Here is a 25,072-nt window from a genome sequence, read left to right on the forward strand (position 1 = left end):
GTGGGATTGCAGGATCATTTGGTGGCTCTATTTTTTAGTTTTTTTCAACCGTAGTACTGTTCTTCGCAGTAGCTGTACCAGTTAACATTTTCACTAACAGTATAAGAGGATTCTCTTCTCTCCACACCCTCTCTAGTGTTTATTGTTTGTAGATTTTTTAATGATGGCCGTTTTGACTAGTGTTAGGTGATATTGTATAAAATTTTTGATTTTCATTTCTCTAATAATTAGAGATGTTGAACATCTTTTCACGCACCTCTTGGCCATCTGTATGTCTGCTTGGAGAAATGTCTGTGTAGGTCTTCGGCCCTTTGTTTTAGATTGGGTTGTTTGTTTTGATGATATTAAGCCACATGAGCTGTTTGTAAATTTTGGAGACTAGTCCACTGTTGGTCACATCATTTGCAAATATTTTCTCCTATTTTGTGGGTTGTCTTTTTGTTTTCTTTATGGTTTACTTTGCTGTACAAAAGCTTTTGAGTTTATTTAGGTCCCATTTGTTTATTTGTTTTTATTTCCGTTACTCTGGGAGATGGATTGACAAAGATAGTGCTGTGATTTATGGCAAAGAGTGTTCTGTCTGTGTTTTCCCTCTATGAGTGTTACAGTGTCCAGTCTTACATTTAGGTTGTTAATCCATTTTGAACTTATTTTTGTGATGATGTTAAAGAATGTTCTAATTTCATTTTTTTAAAAGGTAGCTGTCCAGTTTTGCCAGACCATGTATTGAAGAGACTCTCCATCATTGTACAGTCTCGCCTCCTGTGTTGATTAATTTACCAGAGATATGTAGGTTTATTTCTGGGCTTTCAACCCTGTTCCATTCACCTGTGTTTCTGTTTTTGTGCCAGTACCACACTGTTGATGACTGTAACTTTGTAGTAAAGTCTGAAGTCAGGGAGGTTGATTCCTCCAGCTCTGTTTCTCTTTCTCAAGATTGTTTTGGCTCTTTGGGGTCTTTTATGTCTCCATATAAAGTTTAATTTTTTTAGTTCTAGTTCTGTGAAAAATATCATTGGTAATTTGATAGGGATTGCATTGAATCTGTAGATTGCCATGTGTAGTATAGTCATTTTTAACATTTAGTATTCGAATCTAAGAACATGCTGTCTATCTGTGTCATCATTTTTTTTTTTTTCTGTCAGAGTCTTATAGTTTTTGGAGCACAGGTCTTTTGTCTCTTTGTATACATTTATTCCTGGGTTCTTTATTCTTTTTAAAAAACATTTGTGTATGTATTTATGATTGTGTCGGGTCTTAGCTGTGGCACGTGAGACCTTTCATTGCAGCGTGCAGGCTTCTCTCTGGTTGTGCCGGGCAGGCTCCACAGCGCCCCGGCATGGTTTGCGGTGCGCAGGCTCTTGTGACGCGCCCAGGTTTAACGGTTGTGGTGCTAGCATGTGGGATCTTAGTCCCCCCACCAGAGATCAAGCCCATGTCCTCTGCACTGGCAGGCGGATGCTTAACCACTGGGCCACCAGGGAAGTCCCAGAAGAGGTTGGATTTTTGTCAAATGTTTTTTCTGCATCTAATGAAATGAATGTGTATGGGAGTTTGGGTGTCCTTTATTTATTGATTTATTGATTTTTATTTATTGATGTACTATATTGGTTTTAATTTGAACAAAACTTGTTGAAAGAAGCTTCCATTCCCGCTTATCTTTCCTCTCAGTAGTTTCTCACTTAGTGCTCCTTGACTCGATGATACTGTCCCTGACCATCCAGCTGCCCACCAGAAACCAAGCGTTGTCTTAGACTGTTCCCTTTCCCCTACTCAGTACGTCAAATCTGTTGATTCTGTTTTTGGCCTCCTAACTTTTCCCTCTTCCCTCCTAACTTCCCTCTTGGAAGTTCATCTTCCACCCTGATGCCAGGAGTGATTTTGTTTCTCCCAAAGAGGAAGCTAATCATCTAAATACACTTGTAGAAAAATTTATGAAGTAGAAATTTATATTCATTCTCTGCCTTCTGCTGATGTGTGTAAAGCACTATCAACTGTTTGGCCCTTGTCTTATCTTTAAAGACTTATAGACTACTTTCTGTGAATTATGAGTGACTTTTCTGTTTTTTTTTAAATGGGATTTGTAATTTTATGTTATCATAGGAGTTGCTTGAACACTAAGAATTTGTCTAACTTTTATACAGTGAAAGAGTAAATGGGAGAGAGAGCTTAAAAGAAGGTTAATACCAAATAAGAAAACGGCAAGTGGTAGGGTTGATACTGATTCATTTCTGTGGTTGAGTCGAGTACTTGTGAGAATTCTTTTTTTTTTTTTTTTGATAAGTTTACACACACTGCGTCATATAACAGGATTATAAAGCCTGTCGTAACTGCTTATCACATGTACCATTGAAGTAACTCTTAGCATGGGTTTTTATGGAAGTTATTTTAAATCCAAATTATTTTAAGTAGATAAATAATGAAAGTCTTAATTTTTACATTGATATAACAGCTCCATAAGCAGTTTTAAATCTGTTTATTTATGATTGATTTTGCAGCCTTGCATTGCACCCTGAACGAGCACTGGTAGCAACAGGACAAGTTGGGAAAGAGCCTTATATCTGTGTCTGGGATTCATACACTGTGCAGACCGTGTCAGTTCTGAAGGACGTTCATACACATGGTATAGCTTGCTTAGCATTCGACTTAGATGGGCAGGTATGTTAAAATTTTTTCTCTTTTTCTAAGCTGTGTTTTTAAAATGTGTATTATAAATTATTGTAAACCTGTAGATATTAAATTGGAAAGCAGTTGACAAAAAGCATTTGTTCAAGGTGGATGTGGGTAGATGGGGTGGGTGGTAGATATATATAAGAAAAATAAGAATAATGAGTTTTTATTTCACTGTATGAAGAACTTTTCAGCTGAATTAATTTGTACTATAAAGGCCTAAGTGATTCTGAGTCAGTGGAACATTACTTGGTTGTTCTAGAAAATTTTACATATGACTCTTTTCCAGGTATTAAAAGATAAGAAGGTATCTTAGAAAAATTTATGTTTCTCTAAGAGCTATAACCATTTTAATTTTTAGTTATTTATGTATTTCTATTAAAATTATATTTTTAGTTGAAAACAATGAGGTAGTTCTTATATGAGCTATTTTATATAAAGTCAAGGTTCATAGCAAAAGATGTAATCATCATTCTACTTACTAATCAGTTCCAAAATTACTGTTTACTTCTAGTCAGTGATTTTTAAAACACTAAGCCAACAGCTGTTTTGTGGTACTTTCATGGAACTTGTTATACCTAACACTTAGTTAAGAAGTGGTAAGAAGTTAGTTTTTGCAGATTTAGTTAATTTATAATCTTTAAAAGTTTTACAGTGAAATTAAACTTTAAAAATCATTTTAACTTTTAGAAGAATTTTAGTTGTCTGCTTTTTAATTCTTAAAATTAATTTTTTACATCTGTATTTCACAGAAACACATTACATTTTGCTTGAGTCACTTGGTAGCCAGTAGGTATTTTAATATATAACTCTGAGGAATAGCTTCTTTGAGTAGCATAGATTAATATGACTTTCTGATAAGAGTCTGGTAAGAGATCTATAAAATCTATGAAGATGTAACTTGAACTTCTCATTTGCAGAAAAATGTGCTTCTAGGTTTAGAATCACTGGGTAGCAGTGACTGGCAATTCCAGAACCTTAATTCATGTCCTATTTTGCTATTATTGTCAGTTCCCTTAATGTCCTCATATCAGAATTTCATTTTCCTTCTTGAAAGGAAGAAAATAATATTCTCTCCTTACTTTGCAAGAGATTGTCTTATGAAACAAACCAACAAAAGTTGTTTTTTAAATCATTTTCCAGAAGTATTATGATATCTAAGATGGTTTAACTATACTTGTATACTTCAAATATAGATTTTTTTTCTTAATTTTAAAATTACCCTTTCTAAATGTATTGCAGTGCTGAGGAATTTCTCTTATATGAAATGAGAAATGATGCCAGGAGCTTTTACTAACTGAAAGCTTTATTTAATTTTGCTTGTTTTAAGTAATTTATAAGAAACATCTTGGGTACATGCATTTGATTATCACAGATCTTCATAAGAACATGTTACTTAAAAATGTAAGCTTATAAAATCATAGCTAAAAGTTATTGAGCACATACTAATTGCCAGGCATTGTGCTAAGCTTACATTATCTCATTTAATCCTCACAACAATCCTATGAAATAGATATTATTATTATCTCTATTTTACAGATAAAGGAACTGAGACTTAGAGAGGTTAAATAACTTGCCCCAGGTTACACAGCTAGTAAATGGAGCCAGAGCGGGAACCCAGGTCAGTCATACTCCAAAGCTCATGTTTTTAACCCCAATACCCTACTGCCTCCCAAACATGGAACTAAGGAGGTGATTATTTATATTTCAGGAGGAATTCATTCATCTTAAGTACAGTAGAAACTCGTAAGGAACTGTGATCAATTGAAAAGAGTATTTCTGAAATTATGCTAATCAGAAGATGCTTTAGTTAAGAAATTTGAGAACATATTATCCACTAATATCTGTAACTGTTTGTGAAATACCAATTAGGAAATACTAATTTTTGAATTTTTTACTAGATTTGAAACTGTAAGTGATCAATTAAGATTTATCCAGTGAATGAGTCTTCCTGTTAGTAGTATGCTGAATTTTCTTTTTTTCCTAGCTGTTTTTTTCTAAATGGATTGACTATCCATGCTAATACTGAAAGTCTGTCTTATTGGGAATAATCAGGGCATGAGAAGGCTATATAAATTCACATCAAACAGAGATTAAAATTTCATAGTAAATGAGAGAGAGGAGATATGAGGAAGGCATTAATCCTTTTATCTTGAAAATACAACCAAAAGCCATTCACATAATTAACAAAATCTAAGTTATAGTTAAAACTCTGCCAATTTATAGTATGAACTAAGAATAAAATGTTAATTTTTAACCTGATTTTGTCAGTTTTATGCTGATATAAAGTAAAATGCTTTACTTTGCCTTTTACCTTTGATTTTTGACACATGACTATGAAGAGAGTCTTTTTGCAAAAATATTAAAGGAATTCAATGATTTTATTCCTAGGGCCTTTTAGTAGTCTCTTAACATCTAGCCATATCTGAAGTGCCTATTGTATTGTTTTTGAGTTTTCATCTCTTCTGTTGCTTGCCAGATCCTGATTTCTTGCGGCTTTCTATATGATTTGACCAATGTTTACTCTGTTGAGTCCTACATATTTTGCACAATTTGTGATTTTTACTTTGTGACATCTGTAACAACTAGTCCTCACTCAATATTGAAATCACAAGGACCCCCCACCCAATACTAGACTCTTTTAAGTTTAATTACCTACTGTGTGAGTGTGTTTCACACTTGCAGAAACTTGTGGAATGCATCTAGTTGTGCCTATTGCGATGTTTTTCTCATCTGAGTATTTAGTGTGCTAGAACTTTTTAATGAATACAACCGACCACTGAACGATGCAGGGCTTAACATACATAAAACTTGTGGTTGGCCCTCTGTGTACACGGTGCCTCTGCCTCTGTGGACTCAGCCAGCTGCAGACGCGCAGTGCTGCAGGGTTCACTGTTGAAGAGCACCCGAGGGTAAGTGAAGCCAGCAACTTCAAAGCTTTACTTCTGGGTTAACTAAAGACACAGCCAAGACTTTCTTTGGAAATAGGATCAGGAAGGAATTTGGGAAGCTGGATAGAGGCTTCTTTATCTGTTTTTTCCTCCCTGTTACTTCTTTGTTGTTCTGTTGCTCAGTCGTGTCCGACTCTCTGAGAACCCATGGACTGCAGCACGCCAGGCCTCCCTGTCCTTCACCATCTACCGGCACTTGCTCAAACTTGTATCTATTGAGTTGGTGATGCCATCCAACCATCTCATCCTCTGTCATCCCCTTCTCCGTTTGCCTTCAATCTTTCCCAGCATCAGGGTCTTTACCAGTGAGTCAGCTCTTCACATCACATGGCCAAAGTATTGGAGCTTCAGCTTCAGCATCAGTCCTTCCAATGAATATTCAGGACTGATTTCCTTTAGGATTGACTGGTTTGACCTCCTTGCAGTCCAAGGGACTCTCAAAGTCTTCTCCAACATCACAGTTCAAAGCATCAATTCTTCGGCACTCAGCCAACTCTCACATCCATAAATGACTAATGGAAAAACCATAGCTTTGACTAGACATATCTTTGTTGGCAAAGTAATGTCTCTGCTTTTTAACATGCTGTCTAGATTTGTCATGGCTGTTCTTCCACGTTGCAAGTGTCTTTGAATTTCATGGCTGCAGTCACCATCTGCAGTGATTTTGGAGCCCCAAAAAATAAAGTCTGTCACTGTTTCCGTTGTTTCCCCGTCTATTTGCCATGAAGTGATGGGACCAGATGCTATGATCTTAGCTTTTTGAATGTTGAGTTTTAAGCCAAATTTTTCACTCTCCTCTTTCACTTTCATCAAGAGGCTATTTAGTTCCTCTTCGCTTTCTGCCATAAGGGTCGTGTCATCTGCATATCTGAGGTTATTGATATTTCTCCCGGCAATCTTGATGCCAGCTTGTTCCTCATCCAGCCTGGCATTTCGCATGATGTACTCTGCATAGGAGTTAAATAAGCAGGGTGACAATATACAGCCTTGACGTACTCCTTTCCCAATTTGGGACCAGTGCATTGTTCCCTGTCCACTTCTTGACCTGCATACAGATTTCTCAGGAGGTGGGTACGGTGGTCTGGTATTCCCATCTCTAAGAATTTTCCAGCTTGTTGTGATCCACACAGTCAAAGGCTTTAGTGTAGTCAGTAAAGCAGAAGTAGATGTTTTTCTGGAATTCTCTTGCTTTTTCTATGATCCAGCAGATGTTGGCAATTTGATATTTGATTCCTCTGCCTTTTCTAAATCCAGCTTGAACATCTGGAAGCTCTCAGTTCACATACTGTTGAAGCCTAACTTGGAGAATTTTGAGCATTACTTTGCTAGCATGTGAAATGATTGCAATTGTGTGGTAGTTTGAATATTCTTTGGCACTGCCTTTGGAATTGGAATGAAAACTGACCTTTTCCTGTCCTGTGACCACAGCTGAGTTTTCCAAATTTGCTAGCATATTGAGTGCAGCACTTTCACAGCATTGTCTTTTAGGATTTGAAATAGCTCATCTGGAATTCCATCACCTCCACTAGCTTTGTGCATAGTGATGCTTCCTAAGGCCCACTTGACTTCACATTCCAGGATGTCTGGCTCTAGGTGAGTGATCACACCATCATGATTATCTGAGTCATGAAGATCTTTTTTGTATAGTTCTTCTGTGTATTCTCGTGTAACCTCTTAATATCTTCTACTTCTGTTAGGTCCACACCATTTCTGTCCTTTACTGTGCCCATCTTTGCATGAAATGTTCCCTTGGTATCTCTAATTTTCTTGAAGAGATCTCTAGTCTTTCCCATTCTATTGTTTTCCTCTATTTCTTCCCTTGATCACTTTGGAAGGCTTTCTATCTCTCCTTGCTATTCTTTGGAACTCTGCATTCAGGCAGTATATCTTTCCTTTTCTCCTTTGCCTTTCACTTCTCTTCCTTTCTCAGCTATATGTAAGACCTCCTCAGACAGCCATTTTGCCTTTTTTGCATTGCTTTTTCTTGGGGATGGTTTTGATCACCACCTCCTATACAGTGTTATGAACCTCTGTCCATAGTTCTTCAGGTACTCTTATCAGATCTGATTCCTTGAATCTATTTGTCACTTCCACTGTATAATCATAAGGGATTTGATTTATGAATGGCCTAGTGGTTTTCCCTGCTTTCTTCAATTTAGTCTGAATTTTGCAATAAGGAATTTATGATCTGAGCCACAGTCAGCTCCTGGTCTTGTTTTGCTGACTATATAGAGCTTCTCCATCTTCGACTGCAAAGAATATAATCAGTATGATTTTGATGTTGACCATCTGGTGATGTCCATGTTTAGAGTCATCTCTTGTGTTGTTGGAAAAGGGTGTTTGCACACCAGTGCATTCTCTTGGCAAAACTCTGTTAGCCTTTGCCCTGCTTCATATTGTACTCCAAGGCCAACCTTGCTTGTTACTCCAGGTATCTCTTGACTTCCTACTTTTGCATTCCAGTCCCCTATGATGAAAAGAACATCTTTTTTTTGGTGTTAGTTCTGGAAGGTCTCGTAGGTAGGTCTTCATAGAACCGTTTAACTTCAGTTTCTTCAGCGTTAGTGGTTGAGGCATAGACTTGGATTACTGTGATATTGAATGGTTGGCCTTGTCATTTTTTTGATTGCACCCAAGTACTGCATTTTGGACTCTTTGTTGACTATGAGGGCTACTCCATTTCTTCTAAGGGATTCTTGTCTGCAGTAGTAGATATAATGCTAAATCACTTCAGTTGTGTCTGACTCTTGGTGATCCCATGGATGGCTGCCCGCCTGGCTCCCCTGTCCATGGGATTCTCCAGGCAAGAATACTGGAGTGGTATTCTTTCTTCAAGTAGGTATAATGGTCATCTGAATTAAATTTGCCCATTCCAGTTCATTTAGTTCACTGATTCCTAAAATGTCGATGCTCACCCTTGTTCTTAGTTATCTTGAAAGGAGCTGTTCCTTCTGTCTGCTTCTTAAATATCAGTGTTCCTGCTCATATAGCTTTCTTTCCCTTCATCCCCTCACTTTAGTTATTCTCTTTCGGGATTACGACATCTATGACTTTAACTCCTGTATCAATTAACAGTGGCCCCAGCTTCTCTCCACAACTCCATATGATGCAGTGATTTAGTCACTTAAGTCATGTCCGATTCTTGTGACCCTATGGACTGTAGCCTGCCAGGCACCTCTGTCTTTGGGATTTTCCAGGCAAGAGTACTGGAGTGGGTTGCCATTTCCTTCTCCAACTCCATATAGCCTCCTTGAATGTCATATAGATATACCATTTATTACATGTTTAAAACTGAATTCTCTTTATTCTAACTCATAAAGAAACAAAACTTATTCTTTCTCCTGTTCTGGCTACCTCTCTAGTCTTGTCTCCTGCTACTTCGCAGCAGGCAGCTCTTCCCCTCAGCCACGTCAAAGTACTAGCTCTTTCCTGAAAGCACCATTATCTATCTCATCTTGGTATACTTTGGTCTGAAATACATTTTGTTTTACTTTTGTGCCCAGCTGTCTCCTAAAATATGGTTGAAGCATTACTTTCACTGGAAAACTTTATCCACACCTGTGAGAAAGGATGATAAGGTACAAAATTATAGAAATCTAAGACGGCAGTATTTGCTTGGTTGTTTCTGCCTTTTCCTCTCTGCTGTTGCTTAATCTGTGGTTGCTGTTGCTGCTGCTGCTAAGTCGCTTCAGTCATGTCTGACTCTGTGCGACCCCACAGACGGCAGCCCACCAGGCTCCTCCATCCCTGGGATTCTCCAGGCAAGAACACTGGCGTGGGTTGCCATTTCCTTCTCCAATGTATGAGAGTGAAAAGTGAAAGTGAAGTCACTCAGTCATGTCCAATTCTTTGCAACCCCATGAACTGCGGCCCACCAGGCTTCTCCATCCATGGCATTTTCCAGGCAAGAGTACTGGAGTGGGGTGCCATCTGTGGTTAGGGAGGTTGATTTGGGCCATACAGTGTTTATCAGGGCCACAGAGGAAGTGCTTCCAGGTCTACTTTGTCACTGCCTGGACAGAGCTAGATGCTCTGGGGCCCTGCTGAGAGGTACGTGCGTGCTCAGTCACCAGTCGTGTCTGACTCTTTTCGACCCCATGGACTGTAGCCCGCCAGGCTCCTCTGTCCATGGGATTTTCCAGGCAAGAGTAGTGGGGTGGGCTGCCACGTCCTTCCTTCTCCAGGGCATTGTCCCAACCCAGAGATCGAACCCAAATCTCTGGCATCTCCTGAGTTGGCAGGTGGATTCTTTACCACTGAGCCACTTGGGAAGCCTGGAGTTTTAAAGTTAACAGTTGTGGTTCACTGTGTGTGATCAGCTTGGCCAGAGAGAAGAGGCACTGATCAGATGCCCACTGCCCTGCTGACTGTTCCTCGCTTTATACTTGTCTTGTAAAATTTTAATCTTTGCACAGTGTGCCATAGCAAGAGGTAGATATTTTTGTTTTAGCTCAACATATGCAGGTACTCTCTAGTTCCCAAATACTAAGGACTCTTAAGAGGAGCGAGTTGTCTCTTCTAGTCACTTGGAATTTCTGCTACTGTGACTTGATGGAGAGCCAGATACAAACTGTACTCTGTTATCTTTTTATGAAAGACATTCATTCTCTCCATTTAGGGACTTAAATAATAATCCTGCTTTGCAGAAACTTTCTAACTAGGTACTCAATGGCATGTCTCATTCAGATGGGTAGAAGGCATGGGTTCTTAAAGTTAATTATGGTTATGGTAAAAATAATGATGATGATAGCAAACATTTATATAACATTAAGCATATGCCAAGCACTCTTCTAACTCATCTATATGTGTTAATTCTCATATTAACCCTAAGGTTTTATTCTATTCTCCTCACTTAAGAGGAACCTAAGGTACAGAGAGGCTAAGTAATTGCTCAGATTACTTGCTATTGGGAATCCAGTCAGGGACAGAGGTGGAACTGGCGTTTAAACCTGGGCAGACTCTGTGCTCTAAACCTGGGACCGGCAAAGCTGTCTATAACAAGTCAGTAAATATTTTAAGCTTGTGAGCCTACGGTCTCTCTCACAGCTACTCCAGCTCCGCGTTAGAATGAAAGCCGTCATAGACAGCTTATAAAGGAATAGGTGTGGCTGTGTTCCAGTAAAACTTTGTTTATTAAAACAGGGTGCAGGTCTGAGGATTGTAATATTCCTACCCCTGCTTTTAAACCAGTGTTTTTCAAAGTATGTGTTGTGGCTTTGTCCCTGTGATTTTTTTCCTTTAACCCTTCAGTTACTTAGAATTGTATTGATGGTTACCAGATATTTGGAGTATTTTCTGTGTAACTTTCTGTCATTCTGATTGAATTTTGTCTTTGAATTATGTCAGAGAACATACTGTGTATTTTAATTTTTTTAAATTTATTTAGGCTTATTTTGTAATTCAAAATTTTGTTACTTTCATGTGGTTTCCTGTGCACTTTAAAAGTATGTATTCTGCTGTTTCTTTTTTTCCTTCTGTTTGTTGTGCTATTGTTGTCATTTATTTTATAGCTTTCATTTTCATTCATTTTACATGCTCTGTAAACTCTATAATAACTGTTATTATGTTTGCCTTAAACAGTTTTCAAAGAAAATTAAAAATAAGAAAAGTTTTTTATTTACCATTTGGGTACTCTTCATTCATATATGTAAATTAAGTCTCTCTTTGGTATCATTTTCTTTCTGCCTGAAGAAACTTCCATTATCATATCTTATAGTGCAACTTTGTTGATGATGGATTTTTTCAAAATAAAGTCAAAAAATACTTTATTTTGACCCAAGTTTTGAATATTTTTGGTAGGTATATAAGTCTGTGTTGATGTTTTTTCCCCTTCAGCACTTTAGCGAGGCTATTAATTGTGATTTGATGTGCATAACATCAGATGAGAAGCCTAGGGTAATTTTTAAATCTTTGTTTCTACACACCAAAATTGTCTGTCTTTTTTGGCCACTGGTTCAACAGTTTGATGACCGTGTGTGTTAATGTGTTTTTTCTGTGTGTGAGATTATTCTGCTTGAATCTTGAGTATCTCAGATTTGTGGATTTGTATTTTTTTTAATCAAATATAGGATGTTTTGCGGAGAAGGCAATGGCAACCCACTCCAGTGTTCTTGCCTGGAGAATCCCAGGGACGGGGGAGCCTGGTGGGCTGCCGTCTATGGGGTCGCACAGAGTTGGACACGACTGAAGCGACTTAGCAGCAGCAGGATGTTTTGGCCATTATTTCTTCATTTTTGTTTTTGTTTTCTTTCATCTTTTTTTCTTCTTTTGTTGTCATAATTACCTGTATATTATACCACTTGAAATTTTCTAAAGATGATGAGGCTCTGTTAATTTTTTTCCTTTGTCTTTCTGTGCTTTATTTTTGATAGTTTCTGTTGCTATGTCTTCAAGTTCATTTATCTTTTCTTCATTGTATAAGATGCTGGTAATCCTTTGGAGTGAATTTTCATTTCTGATAATTTAACATTTATATTTACAAGTTCAACATTTTTTTCTTTTATATCTTCCATTTCGCTTTTTATTCTTTATATGCTTGTTTTAAAATAATTCTTGAGCATCTTGAACATTTCCATCTTAACTACCAATGTCTCCTAATTTTAATCATATGTGTGATACCTGGGTCTGTTTGTAATAACTGATTTTTCTCCTGGTTATTGGTCCCATTTTCCTCTTTTTTAACATGTCCAGTAATTTTTTAATTGGATGCTGGACATTGTGTGTATTATATGCTCAATGCTGGATTTTGTCGTATCCCTTTAAAGCATTTTGGACATTGTTCTTATAGGTGGTTAAGTTCCTTGTGAATCAGTCTGGTTCTTTAGAAAAGCTTGCTTTTGAGCTTTTTTGGTCAAGGCTAGAGCAGCTTTTCTCTAGGACTACTAGTTAAACTTCAGTACTCTGATGTGATGCTCCTGGAATCTCTGCTGAATACACACTGAATTCGAAGATATATCTCCATTCTTGCTGTTGGAAGTCTGAAAAATCCTGACCCTTTGTGATCTCTGGTAATTGTTTAGCTTTAGCTCCCCAGTAATTGTTCTTTTTTTAGAAGTGTTCTTTGCATGGCCTCATGAATTTCACCCTATGCACACAAAGATTGGTGTTCTCCGGGCACCTGTAAACAGGTTTTCTAGAGTTCTTTCTCTGCCCGCAAACTGTAGCAGTCTTGGCCTCTCTGAACTCCAGGCTCCATATTCTCAAATCAGCAAATCTTCTGGGCTGTATTTGGATTCCACCTTTCTGTGCTGAAGTCTGTAAATTGCCTCCTAGATGAAGGCTAGGGCAACTGCAGAATATACCTTGTTTGCTTCCCCCTCATTCAGGGTTTATACTGCTTCACTTCCTATTAAAAATGTCCAAAAGCACTTGTTTTATATATTTTGTATGGTTTTCTAGTCATTTATGGCAGGGGGCAAGTTCAGACCCTGATACTCTTTCATGACTGAAATGTCATCTCTCATGTTTCTTAACCTCTGTCATACTTCCCATCTTACCATCCCCTTTTCAACTCTTTATCTCTTCATCTCCTTCTCATCGCCTATGTAACTTCCACTGAATTTTTAATTTTATTTATTTTTCATTTCTAGAAATTCTGTTTGTTTCCTTAAATTTGCTGCGATGCTTTTTGTAATCTTCCATTCTTTCACCATATTAAGATATTTTGAAGCCTTAAATTTAATTTCTCTGCTCACATGAGTAGAGATACTCTCTAGTTCCCAAATACCTACTCTGCGCACATGAGTAGAGAAATAAAATTTAAGACTTCAAAATATCTTCATATGGGGAAAGAATGGGAGATTACAAAAAGCATCCCAGCAAATGTAAGGAAGGAAACAGAATTTCTAGAAATGAAAAATAAACATAATTAAGAACTCCAATGTCTGATGCTTTTCAAGGTTGATTTTGCTGTTTTTAGTAGCTTGCTGATTCTCACTCATGGTCCCTTATTTCCTCTGGTTGTTCGGTATGACGTTGTTTGTTTTATTTTTATTGAATTACTAATTGTAGGAATTCTTTGAGGGATGGATTACAGGATCAGTCCTCCACATAGAATTTGTATTTGCCTGTGCCCCATTGTTGAAAATGCTTAAAAACTCTGCGGTCTTTAGGACTACTCTGAATGAAAGTTTTCATTTGAAGGACTCACGATTAGTGTGGCTGTAGACCCTACGACTATGTGAAGGTCACCGTGGCTGCACACTTTCAAGGGGGTTTTCTCCTCCATTGTGCATTGCTGCCCCGCTCTTTGAAAAGGGATGGTTTCTTGTTCTCCCTTACTCTGAGGAGTTCACTGCTTTAGCCAAAGGCCTGCAATTCAATTCCCTACCTTGGGCAGGCCCTAAAGTTTATCTTCTATTCATCTTCAGTCTGCAGAACAAAAATCAGGCTTCCCAGAGTTAGCTGATAACTTTAGAATTGAGTGGGTATAGGAGCTCTCCTACTTCTAGGATTCCCATAGAAAATCACTTTGGTGATTTTGGTTCTCTCTTAATTCCTTGACAACTCAAAAGTGCATTTAAAAAAGATGTTTTTACATTTTATCTAGCATTTTTAGTTTTTAGCAAGAGATGTATAATAGGGTGTTTTGTCAATCCTGCTGGCAGGCTACAGTCCATGGGGTTGCAATAGTCGGACATGACTTAGCGACTAAACCACCACCATTACCGTCAGAAATGGAGGTCTTTCTTCTGTTTCTTAATGGGAAAAGCTACACATATATGAAAATATTAATAAGATGAAATGCATCCGGCCTTTCTGTGAGGTCTATAAAATATGTGTGTAAGTTTTTATGTTTGTAATAGCCATGAGTAGTATTTGTTTGCCATTTATAATTTGGTTCATTTTGTATTTGTTTGCTTTTTTATTTCCCTTGCCCTTGGACTTCTTGACCATAACTCAGCGCTTGGTTTCAGTTGGACTTGATTCAAAGAATGCAGTTTGCGTTTGGGACTGGAAAAGAGGGAAAATGTTATCTATGGCTCCAGGTCACACAGATAGAGTAAGTATTCTGCCTTGGAGTTTCTAAAGGGTATTGGGTGGGAAGAAGCCAGAAGAGAGTCAGGGGATTTTATGTTTCTGTGTTTTGTTATTGTTACTGTCAGTTGTTTGTATGTAATTAAAAATTTAAAGTGTAACTGAAAGTGCTTATAAGATTTTAGAAGGCATAAATGTGTTGTAATACTCAAAAACATAACTTGATATGTAGTTTTAGCGCAAAACCTTTAATCCAGTGTTTGCTTTGGCAAAAATGATGAGTTTTAAGTTGTCCAGACCTAAATTAAAAAATTGAATGGCTCATGCCTAGGCTCTATTTATTATTTAGTTTCGTTTATCATTGATTTGTTATAAAAGTATTATAGTTAGGGTAAATAATATTGTGTGTGTAAATTTGAAATTATGTTAGAGACCTAACATTTTTCACTTTGGAAACATGTTAAAAATGTATTCCTTATTCCATGTTGTATGAGATTAACATAATGAATATATTGTAGTCAGCTTTTTAATTAAATATTATACTACTTTTATAAAAATACATCAAAAATTTTGTCATAAACTCTTAAAAATGTCTAATTTTTTTGATGTATAGTAAAGTCCTAACCTGAACTAGCATAGGAGCTATAGTCATTGATTCTATTTGGGGATAGTCTATGAATTGGTAAAAGTTGTATAAAAATTTTTGTATGCATTTGTATTTTGGAAGATAAACTTGGTTTTGGCATATTCTCAGAGGGGTCTGTTATACACAAACAATTTAGATAATAAAGTGTTAGGTGCATTTTATTATACAGTTATGTATTCTGACTTACTTAGATCAAAGCATTTCACACATTAGTACTTTGGACTTAGTAAATAGACTGATTAAAAGTACTTTTAAAGGTTCATCAGTATGTTTTTCATTTAATCTATATTATGGTGAGTTGCTAAATGTTTATTTTTAAGATGTGTTCTTTCTTCATTGTCACTAAAAACTATCACTTTGTAAATTTTTAGAGGTAGTAAGCATGTTAGGTGATTATGCAGGCAGTTGTCAAAGAAACATGGTGAAGACTACCATAGAGCAGAATTGTTTTTTCTGCTATAAAATTTTTTTTCAAATATTAAGTGTTATTTATTGTTAAAGTTCATATTTCTAATGCATATTTTATTTCATCTGGGTTTTTTCTTGTTTGATTTTGTAACAAAGATTTATTTGTTTATAACTTACGGAGTCTTAGAAATTAAGTCTGGGGATTTCCAAAATTTATACAATAACAAAAATTTAAACAATGTAGAAAACTGGAAACAGAATTTTTACTGTGAAATAAATATTTGGATCCTTTATGTAAGTAGTTCTATGTTATAGAAAGCTGCAAAAATGTTCTCTTATTTTTATTTCTAGCTGCATAAGTGTTAAGTGTATGTTCTGTTCATTATCTTTCCTCTGTAGAATTTATGCAGGTACCTGCCTCATGCCCTAGTTCTGTTGAATCATTCTTGTTGTTTATAGACCAAAAATTTTTTTTAAATTAAAAATAGAGGTGTTAATTTTCACTCTAGTAGTTGTTTCATATGGTTCATAGAAACTAAGAAATGGTTTTGTTTCGTTTTGCTACTTTATTTCTGATAGGATTTTTTTTATTTCTGATAGAAATGTAAAATTCTGATTTTTATTTATTGAGGAATATAATTTTCTGATATGTAGACTTTTGGGCTACTTGGGCTTTTGGACAGGATTCTTAAATGGTTCTCAAAATAAGTGTCTTAACAATGAATCTGATATATATATTTTTTACAGATATTTGATATTTCTTGGGATTTGTACCAGCCAAATAAACTTGTCAGCTGTGGTGTAAAACATATCAAGGTACTAGAAGAGTCTTACTTATAATCGTCATGATTACTTATTCTCTGCTACTAAGCACACATCACACTGCAATTTATACACACACACACACACACACACACACGCATATGTTTAAAATCAGAAGCCTCAAAGGACAAAAAATTGTGACTTACCCATTCAAATAGCTAATGAATGCTCTCATCAATGAAACTTAATGATATTTAAATTTGAAAGCTTCATGATTTCTGTGCATAAATATAGCTTGTTCTTTTCCTTTCAGTAAGTCCCAGTTTCAGTCTGTTATTTTCTTCTAAATCAGTGATTATCAACTTCGGCTGCATATTAAAATCACCTGGGGGAAATTAAAGCATAGTATACCCAAACCCCCACTGAGATGTACTGAGAGAGAATCTCTGGAGAGTGAAGCCCAGATATTCAAATGATTCTGATGCTCAGCAGGAGTTAAGAACTGTTGTTCTAGAATCCACCTCGGTGCTCTGCTATAGAGTGACCACTGGACAAATGTGGCTCTTGAGCATTTGAAATACCAAGGTGACTGAGGAAATGAATATTAGCTTCGCTTTCATTGCTAACCTATTCCCAACTTTTTAATCTAAGTTTATGTAGTTTTTTTCTCCCAGAAAACTAAGGGAAATAGCATATTTTTAAAAATATTCCAGTTCAGCCCCCTTTGTTCTTACAGTGAGGATTGAAGCCAGTGTCTGTCTGCTGTGACATTGAGGCTAATGGCAGCACTAGGATGAGGAGGTGGACGTTGAGTGCTGTGGAATCATAAGGGGGCTTCACGGGTAGCTTCTCGTCTCCTGCTCTAATATAGCACAGAGTACTGGAGGTATTTATATTAGGAGCCTTCTGTGGTCATTTGATTATACTGTGTACTTTTTAGTTCTGGAGTTTATGTGGAAATGCTCTGACCCCAAAACGAGGGGTCTTTGGGAAGACTGGTGACCTTCAGACCATCTTGTGCCTGGCCTGTGCAAGGGATGAATTAACATATTCTGGCGCACTCAATGGGGATATATATGTTTGGAAAGGAATCAATCTTATACGAACAATACAAGGAGCTCATACTGTAAGTATATTTAAATATTTTGAATACTTTTAGGTATTAATTACTTCCTTGTCTTAGAATGAAAAGTTCCATAATATAGCAGACATTCTAATCAATTCAGTTACTTGAAAACTGCTATTACAATTGAATTAATTTGTCTATTTGTTGTCAAGATTTCAATGAACAAACATTATGCAATTAAACTAGTATAATTAGTATTTTGTTCAAACCATTGTTTTAGTATGGTGTCTTTTTCATTATTGGAAAAAGCTTGTTAAATTTAACCTAGAAGAATTCTAGATTAACCACATTAGAATAAAACTAGTGCTTTTGTGGCTAATTTACCAGTGGGAAATTTGGGGATAGTACTAGAATAATATTAACTTTTTAATTTTAATATCATTGATTGAGTGAGTGACAAATTTTTGTACTTCATGAGATTTTCATATAATAAGTTACCAAACCAGGAAAAAAGATCTGTTGTTAAAACCTTTCAGTGTTTTTTCAGAAAGAATCTCACAGACATAGAGAGTGAAGTCACGGCGGGAAGAATGAGAGAGGAGATAGGGAGTTTGGGAAGGACATGTACACACTGATGTGTTTAAAATGGGTAACCAACAGGACCTACTGTATGGCACATGGAACTCTGCTTAATGCTCTGTGGCAACCTGGATGGGAGGGGAGTCTGGGGGAGAATGGATGCGTGTCCCTTTACTCTTCACCTGAAACTATTACAGCATTGTTAATCAGCTATACTCTAATACAAGATCAAATTTTTTTAAAAGAAAACCTTTTAGTGTTTTTTGACTTGGTCCTTTTAGCAGTTGGGTCCCTCACATAGTGAAGGGAACTAGAGAACATAGAGCCACCATATTGTTATCAGGAACATCTCAAGTAGAAAAGCTATTAAACATATAAACATGAGAGCTTCCCAGGTGGCATAGTGGTAAAGAATCCACCTGCCAGTGCAGGATGTACTAGAGACGTGGGTTCAGTCGCAGGGTCAGGAAGATCCCCTGGAGAAAGAAATGGCAAGCTGCTCCAGTATTCTTGCCTGGGAAATCCCATGGACAGAAGAGTCTGGTGGACTACAGTCCATATAGGGTTGCAAAGAGTCAGTCAGTCATGTCTGACTGAGCACACACACACATATTAATATGAATCACTATTAAATATATAATACATTTCGTGTTACTTATATTTAAGAACTGCTTAGAGCAGGTGTTGCTTTCAGCAAAATGTCTGAAGACCAGAAATAGCAGATTCTAGCTAAAGTTGTGGCATTTCACATTTTGTACCATCAGTATAAAAATACCAGTTTGTTCCTCATAGTCATTAGCCCAGGATGTGATCACTGTTGTAAATTTTTGCTTATCTTCTGGGTAAAAAATATTAACTATTTGTTTTAATTTTCTTTCCCATCTATTTGTGAAATTTCTTATATTTACTGACTACAGTTGACCCTTAAACAACATAGGTTTGAACCTCAAGGGTCCACTTGTATGGGGATTATTTTCAGTAGTAAATACTGCATGTGTGTGTGCGCGTGCATGCACGCTTATGCTCAGTTGTGTGTTATCTACCAGAGTTTGCTCAAACCCATATCTATTGAGTTGATGATGCCATCCAACTATCACATCCTCTGTCACCCTCTTCTCCTGCCTTCAGTCTCTCCCAGCATCAGGGCCTTTTCCAGTGAGTCGGCTCTTTGCATAGGTGACCAAAGTGTTTAGAGTTTCAGCTTTAGCATCAGTCCTTCCAGTGAATATTCAGGATTGATTTCCTTTAGGGTTGACTGGTTTGATCTCCTTGTAGTCCAAAGGACTGTGAAGAGTCTTCTCCAGCACTACAGTTCGAAAGCATCAATTCTTTGGCTCTCAGCTTTCTTTATGGTCCAACTCTCACATCCACGCATGACTACTGGAAAAACCATAGCTTTGTAGTACTACACAGTTTGTGGTTGGTTAAATTCACTGCTACTGTGGAACTTCAGATATGGAGAAATCTTGGATGTGGAGGTTCACTTCTAAGTTATACTAGAATTTTTGACTCCAGTAGAATTTTTGACTCCACAAAACTCCTGCATTGTTCAAGGGTCAACTATACTTGAATTTCCTTTTCTATTAATTGACTTTACTTATCCTTTGCTCTTTTTTTTGTTATTGTTGTTGTTGGATTTTATTTTATTTGTGTGTTAGTCATACACATTGACATATACATACACATTTTGACAGTCATACACATTGCAAGAAGAAATGGAATAGCCATTATGGTCAACAAAAGAGTCCGAAATGCAGTACTTGGATGCAATCTCAAAAACGACAGAATGATCTCTGTTCGTTTCCAAGGCAAACTATTCAATATCACAGTAATCCAAGTCTATGCTCCAGCCAGTAACGCTGAAGAAGCTGAAGTTGAATGGTTCTATGAAGACCTCAAGACCTTTTAGAACTAACACCCAAAAAAGATGTCCTTTTCATTATAGGGGACTGGAATGCAAAAGTAGGAAGTCAAGAAACACCTGGAGTAACAGGCATATTTGGCCTTGGAATACAGAATGAAGCAAGGCAAAGACTAATAGAGTTTTGCCAAGAAAATGTACTGGTCATAGCAAACACCCTCTTCCAACAACACAAGAGAAGACTCTACACATGGACATCACCAGATGGTCAACACCAAAATCAGATTGATTATATTCTTTGCAGCCAAAGATGGAGAAGCTCTATACAGTCAACAAAAACAAGACCAGGAGCTGACTGTGGCTCAGATCATGAACTCCTTATTGCCAAATTCAGACTGAAATTGAAGAAAGTAGGGAAAACCACTATACCATTCACATATGACCTAAATCAAATTCCTTATGATTATACAGTGGAAGTCAGAAATAGATTTAAGGGCCTAGATCTGATAGATAGAGTGCCTGATGAACTATGGACTGAGGTTCGTGACATTGTACCGGAGACAGGGATCAAGACCATCCCCATGGAAAAGAAATGCAAAAAAGCAAAATAGCTGTCTGAGGAGGCCTTACAAATAGCTGTGAAAAGAAGAGAAGCAAAAAGCAAAGGAGAAAAGGAAGATACAAGCATCTGAATGCAGAGTTCCAAAGAATAGCAAGAAGAGATAAAAAAGCCTTCCTCAGCCATCAATGCAAAGAAATAGAGGAAAACAACAGAATGGGAAAGACTAGAGATCTCTTCAAGAAAATTAGAGATACCAAGGGAACATTTCATGCAAAGATGGGCTCGATAAAGGACAGAAATGGTATGGACCTAACGAAGCAGAAGATATTAAGAAGAGGTGGCAAGAATACACAGAAGAACTGTACAAAAAAGATCTTCACGACGAAGATAATCACAATGGTGTGATCACTCACCTAGAGCCAGACATCCTGGAATGTGAAGTCAAGTGAGCCTTAGAAAGCATCACTACGAACAAAGCTAGTAGAGGTGATGGAATTCCAGTTGAGCTATTTCAAATCCTGAAAGATGATGCACTCAATATGCCAGCAAATTTGGAAAACTCAGCAGTGGCCACAGGACTGGAAAAGGTCAGTTTTCATTCCAATCCCAAAGAAAGGCAATGCCAAAGAATGCTCAAACTACCGCACAATTGCACTCATCTCACAGGCTAGTAAAGTAATGCTCAAAATTCTCCAAGCCAGGCTTCAGCAGTATGTGAACTGTGAACTTCCAGACGTTCAAGCTGGTTTTAGAAAAGGCAGAGGAACCAGAGATCAAATTGCCAACATCCGCTGGATCATGGAAAAAGCAAGAGAGTTCCAGAAAAACATCTATTTCTGCTTTATTGACTATACCAAAGCCTTTGACTATGTGGATCACAATGAACTGTGGAAAATTCTGAAAGAGATGGGAATACCAGACCACCTGATCTGCCTTTTGAGAAACCTATATGCAGGTCAGGAAGCAACAGTTAGAACTGGACGTGGAACAACAGACTGGTTCCAAATAGGAGAAGGAGTACGTCAAGGCTGTATATTGTCACCCTGCTTATTTAACTTCTATGCAGAGTACATCATAAGAAACGCTGGACTGGAAGAAGCACAGGCTGGAATCAAGATTGCCAGAAGAAATATCAATAACCTCAGATATGCAGATGACACCACCCTTATGGCAGAAAGTGAAGAGGAACTCAAAAGCCTCTTGATGAAAGTGAAAGTGGAGAGTGAAAAAGTTGGCTTAAAGCTCAACATTCAGAAAACGAAGATCATGGCATCCGGTCCCATCACTTCATGGGAAGTAGATGGGGAAACAGTGGAAACAGTGTCAGACTTTGTTTTTGGGGGCTCCAAAATCACTGCAGATGGTGATTGCAGCCATGAAATTAAAATACGCTTACTCCTTGGAAGGAAAGTTATGACCAACCTAAATAGCATGTTGTAAAGCAGAGACATTACTTTGCCAACAAAGGTCCGTCTAGTCAAGGCTATGGTTTTTCTGTGGTCATGTATGGATGTGAGAGTTGGACTGTGAAGAAAACTGAGCGCCGAAGAATTGATGCTTTTGAAGTGTGGTGTTGGAGAAGACTCTTGAGAGTCCCTTGGACTGCAAGGATATCCAACCAGTCCATTCTAAAGGAGATCAGCTTTGGGATTTCTTTGGAAGGAATGATGCTAAAGCTGAAACTCCAATACTTTGGCCACCTCATGTGAAGAGTTGACTCATTGGAAAAGACTCTGATGCTGGGAGGGATTGGGGGCAGGAGGAGAAGGGGACGACAGAGGATGAGATGGCTAGATGGCATCACTGACTCGATGGATGTGAGTCTGAGTGAACTCTGGGAGTTGGTGATGGACTGAAGGCCTGGTGTGCTGCGATTCATGGGGTCGCAAAGAATCGGACACGACTGAGCGACTGAACTGAACTGAACACATTGCAAATATTTCCTCAGTCTGTTTGTTTTTACTTATATCTTTTCTCATATGAAAAATTTAAAAATCTTCCTTTATGGCTTGTGGATAACTTCCGTACTATATAAAGTTGTTTCACAGCCGAAAGTTACATAAGTGTTCTTCTGACTCTTTTCTAACATATTTGTTTTTTTTTTTTTTATAGTTAGAATTTTATCTGTATGTTTTGCTTTTGTCTGATTCATTTTTGTATATGTTATAGTTTTAACTTCATTTTCTCTTATATCATTAATTACCATTTTGGTCATATATGAGTTCCTGTATATACATAGATTTATTTCTGGATCATCATCTGTATTTTCTGATCATTTGACTGTTCTTTTGCCATATGAAAAAATCTTTATGTGGATTTCTACTCTCACATGTAGTGTATTTTCTTAAAAAGCATGTATTGTTAAATTATTTTTTTCCCTCTTCTAGGCAGGAATTTTTAGCATGAATGCTTGTGAAGAAGGCTTTGCTACTGGCGGCAGAGATGGCTGCATTCGTCTTTGGGATTTAACTTTTAAACCAATTACTGTGATTGACCTCAGGGAAACAGACCAGGGGTACAAAGGTAATGACAGAGCAGGTGCCTCGTCACCAGGCAGAGTCAGTGTGTCAAGGGCGGTCTCCTTCTCTCCGCAGATTCAAAGTGTGCTTATAAATGTAAAGGAGGCTTACCTTCACTCCTCAATACTGGATACATTTAATTAAAATCCTTCTGCTGATGAGGAATTTTGCCTGAAGACTGTGTAGGTTTACTGTTATGACAAAGTTCCTTTTCTTGTCTAATGCCAGCTATAATGGGACCCACAGAGAGATGTGATAAGTACTTACTTTGGTAACCTTAAATTTTGGAAACATTTTACTATTTGAATGCTAAATGTAATTTTAGCAAATAAACTGTTGAAAATAATGTGTTGAGAGTTAGAGGAACTTTTGTTTAAGATAGTTTAAGTGCAATCTTAACTTATTTTAACTTAATTTAAGATTGTTTAAGTATATGTGAGTTTTTCCTCCATCCAAATTTGTCAGCAACCAAGATATAATTTTTTCTTTGGAGGATTTTTAAAAATTTGATGTAATAAAACAGTCTTTCACTACAAAAGTAAACGTATTACCCACTAGTATTGTATTATAGGAGTAGGATTGGGAGTTACACAGGCCTATGTTTATGCCATATTGTAGTCACTTACTAGACATGTGACCTTGGGCTGCATACCATCATCTGTAAAATGAGAAAAATATCTCAGAGGATTAAATGAGCTAATATATGTAAAAATTTTAGGAGAGTGTCTGGTACATAATGATCATCCAGTAAATGTTAGCTGTTATACTGTTTTCAAGAGTTTTGCTGAGCATTTTTGTACTGTAAAGTTTATAAAATAATTTGACACTTCTTATTTGATTCTCATAACACTATAAGTTACACAGTACCTCATTGCTGACCATACTATATAAATGAGGAAACTGAGGGAGACACCAGCTTTCCTGAGGTTGCAAAAGGGATTGTATACAGAAAAAGTAGAAATCTTTCTTCTTAATGATTTTATGAGCGCATTGAAGAGGTGAAATATAGACACATAAAAATCAGATTATTCTAAGAGAAAAATAAAAAAATTCTATGGTGGTAGTTTGAGAAGGCAATGGCACCCCACTCCAATGTTCTTGCCTGGAGAATCCCAGGGACAGGGGAGCCTGGTGGGTTGCCGTCTATGGGGTTGCACAGAGTCGGACACGACTGAAGTGACTTAGCAGCAGTAGCAGCAGCATGGTGGTAGTTATGGGCTTCCCTAGTGGCTCAAATGGTAAAGAATCCACCTGCAATGTAGGAGACCTGGGTTGGGAAGATCCCCTGGAGGAGGGCATGACAACCTTCTGCATTATTCTTACCTGGAGAATCCCCATGGACAAAGGAGCCTGACGCACTACAGCCCATTGGGCTGCAGAGTCAAACACAACTGAGTTACTAAGCACATGAGGGTAGCCCCTGAATAATTACTCTGGATGACATGCACTGTGTTACAAGACGTTGACTGAGGAAGTGATCAGACTACGACTGATGTTGACTAATGAGGAAGAGGAGTGTATGTCTTGAAGGGTGGGTAGAAACTGGGTATATAAAAAGAAATATTTCACATAGAAAACAGCATGGATAAATGAAGAAAATGTGTTCCTTCTATCTTACACCTCAGGCATAAAAGATACAAAAATTAATAGGGGTTTAGGCAGATTAGCATTCTGTTATTACAGTACTGATCTTAAGCACAATTCCATTTTGACTAGGTTTGTCTGTGAGGAGTGTGTGTTGGCGAGGAGACCACATTCTAGTTGGAACACAGGATGGCGAAATTTTTGAAATTGTGGTTCATGAAAGAAACAAGCCTTTCCTAATTATGCAAGGGCATTGTGAAGGCGAGCTGTGGGCACTTGCTGTCCATCCTACTAAACCTTTGGCCGTGACTGGAAGCGATGACCGTTCAGTCAGGTAAGCAAATCACAGAGTAATTGCATAGGCTGGAATTTGTCCTTAGAGCAACAGAAGAAAAACTTAAAAAAAAACACCTTAGTTTTAAATTGTATCAGCTTTGATATAACAAATGAACATAACAGATGCCAACAGTGTATAGCATTAACAACTA

General features: G+C 37.3%; 1 protein-coding gene across 28 annotated transcripts in view; it reads left to right on the forward strand.

Moving 5' to 3' along the window:
- Nucleotides 1-25,072, forward strand: part of EML5 (EMAP like 5) — a 161,400-nt gene that overhangs the window by 22,709 nt on the left and 113,619 nt on the right. For 27 of the 28 annotated variants that reach the window (XR_015133870.1, XR_015133873.1, XR_015133880.1 and 24 more), the window contains exons 2-7: nt 2,499-2,658; nt 14,524-14,622; nt 16,399-16,467; nt 17,354-17,539; nt 22,869-23,004; nt 24,717-24,918. Coding sequence is in view for 11 of the 28 variants with exons in the window: in XM_086319237.1 (XP_086175363.1) it covers nt 2,499-2,658; nt 14,524-14,622; nt 16,399-16,467; nt 17,354-17,539; nt 22,869-23,004; nt 24,717-24,918 (852 nt within the window). In the remaining 17 variants the exon portion in view is untranslated. Of the gene's footprint in view, nt 1-2,498; nt 2,659-14,523; nt 14,623-16,398; nt 16,468-17,353; nt 17,540-22,868; nt 23,005-24,716; nt 24,919-25,072 lie in introns of those variants that run through there. The other variant, XM_086319248.1, reaches the window with a different exon arrangement.

Source organism: Bos grunniens, chromosome 10, assembly GCF_055505025.1.
Source record: "Bos grunniens cultivar Pamir isolate PY7600 chromosome 10, Bosgru_T2T1.0, whole genome shotgun sequence".
In the NCBI taxonomy this organism is placed as follows: Eukaryota; Metazoa; Chordata; class Mammalia; order Artiodactyla; family Bovidae; genus Bos; species Bos grunniens.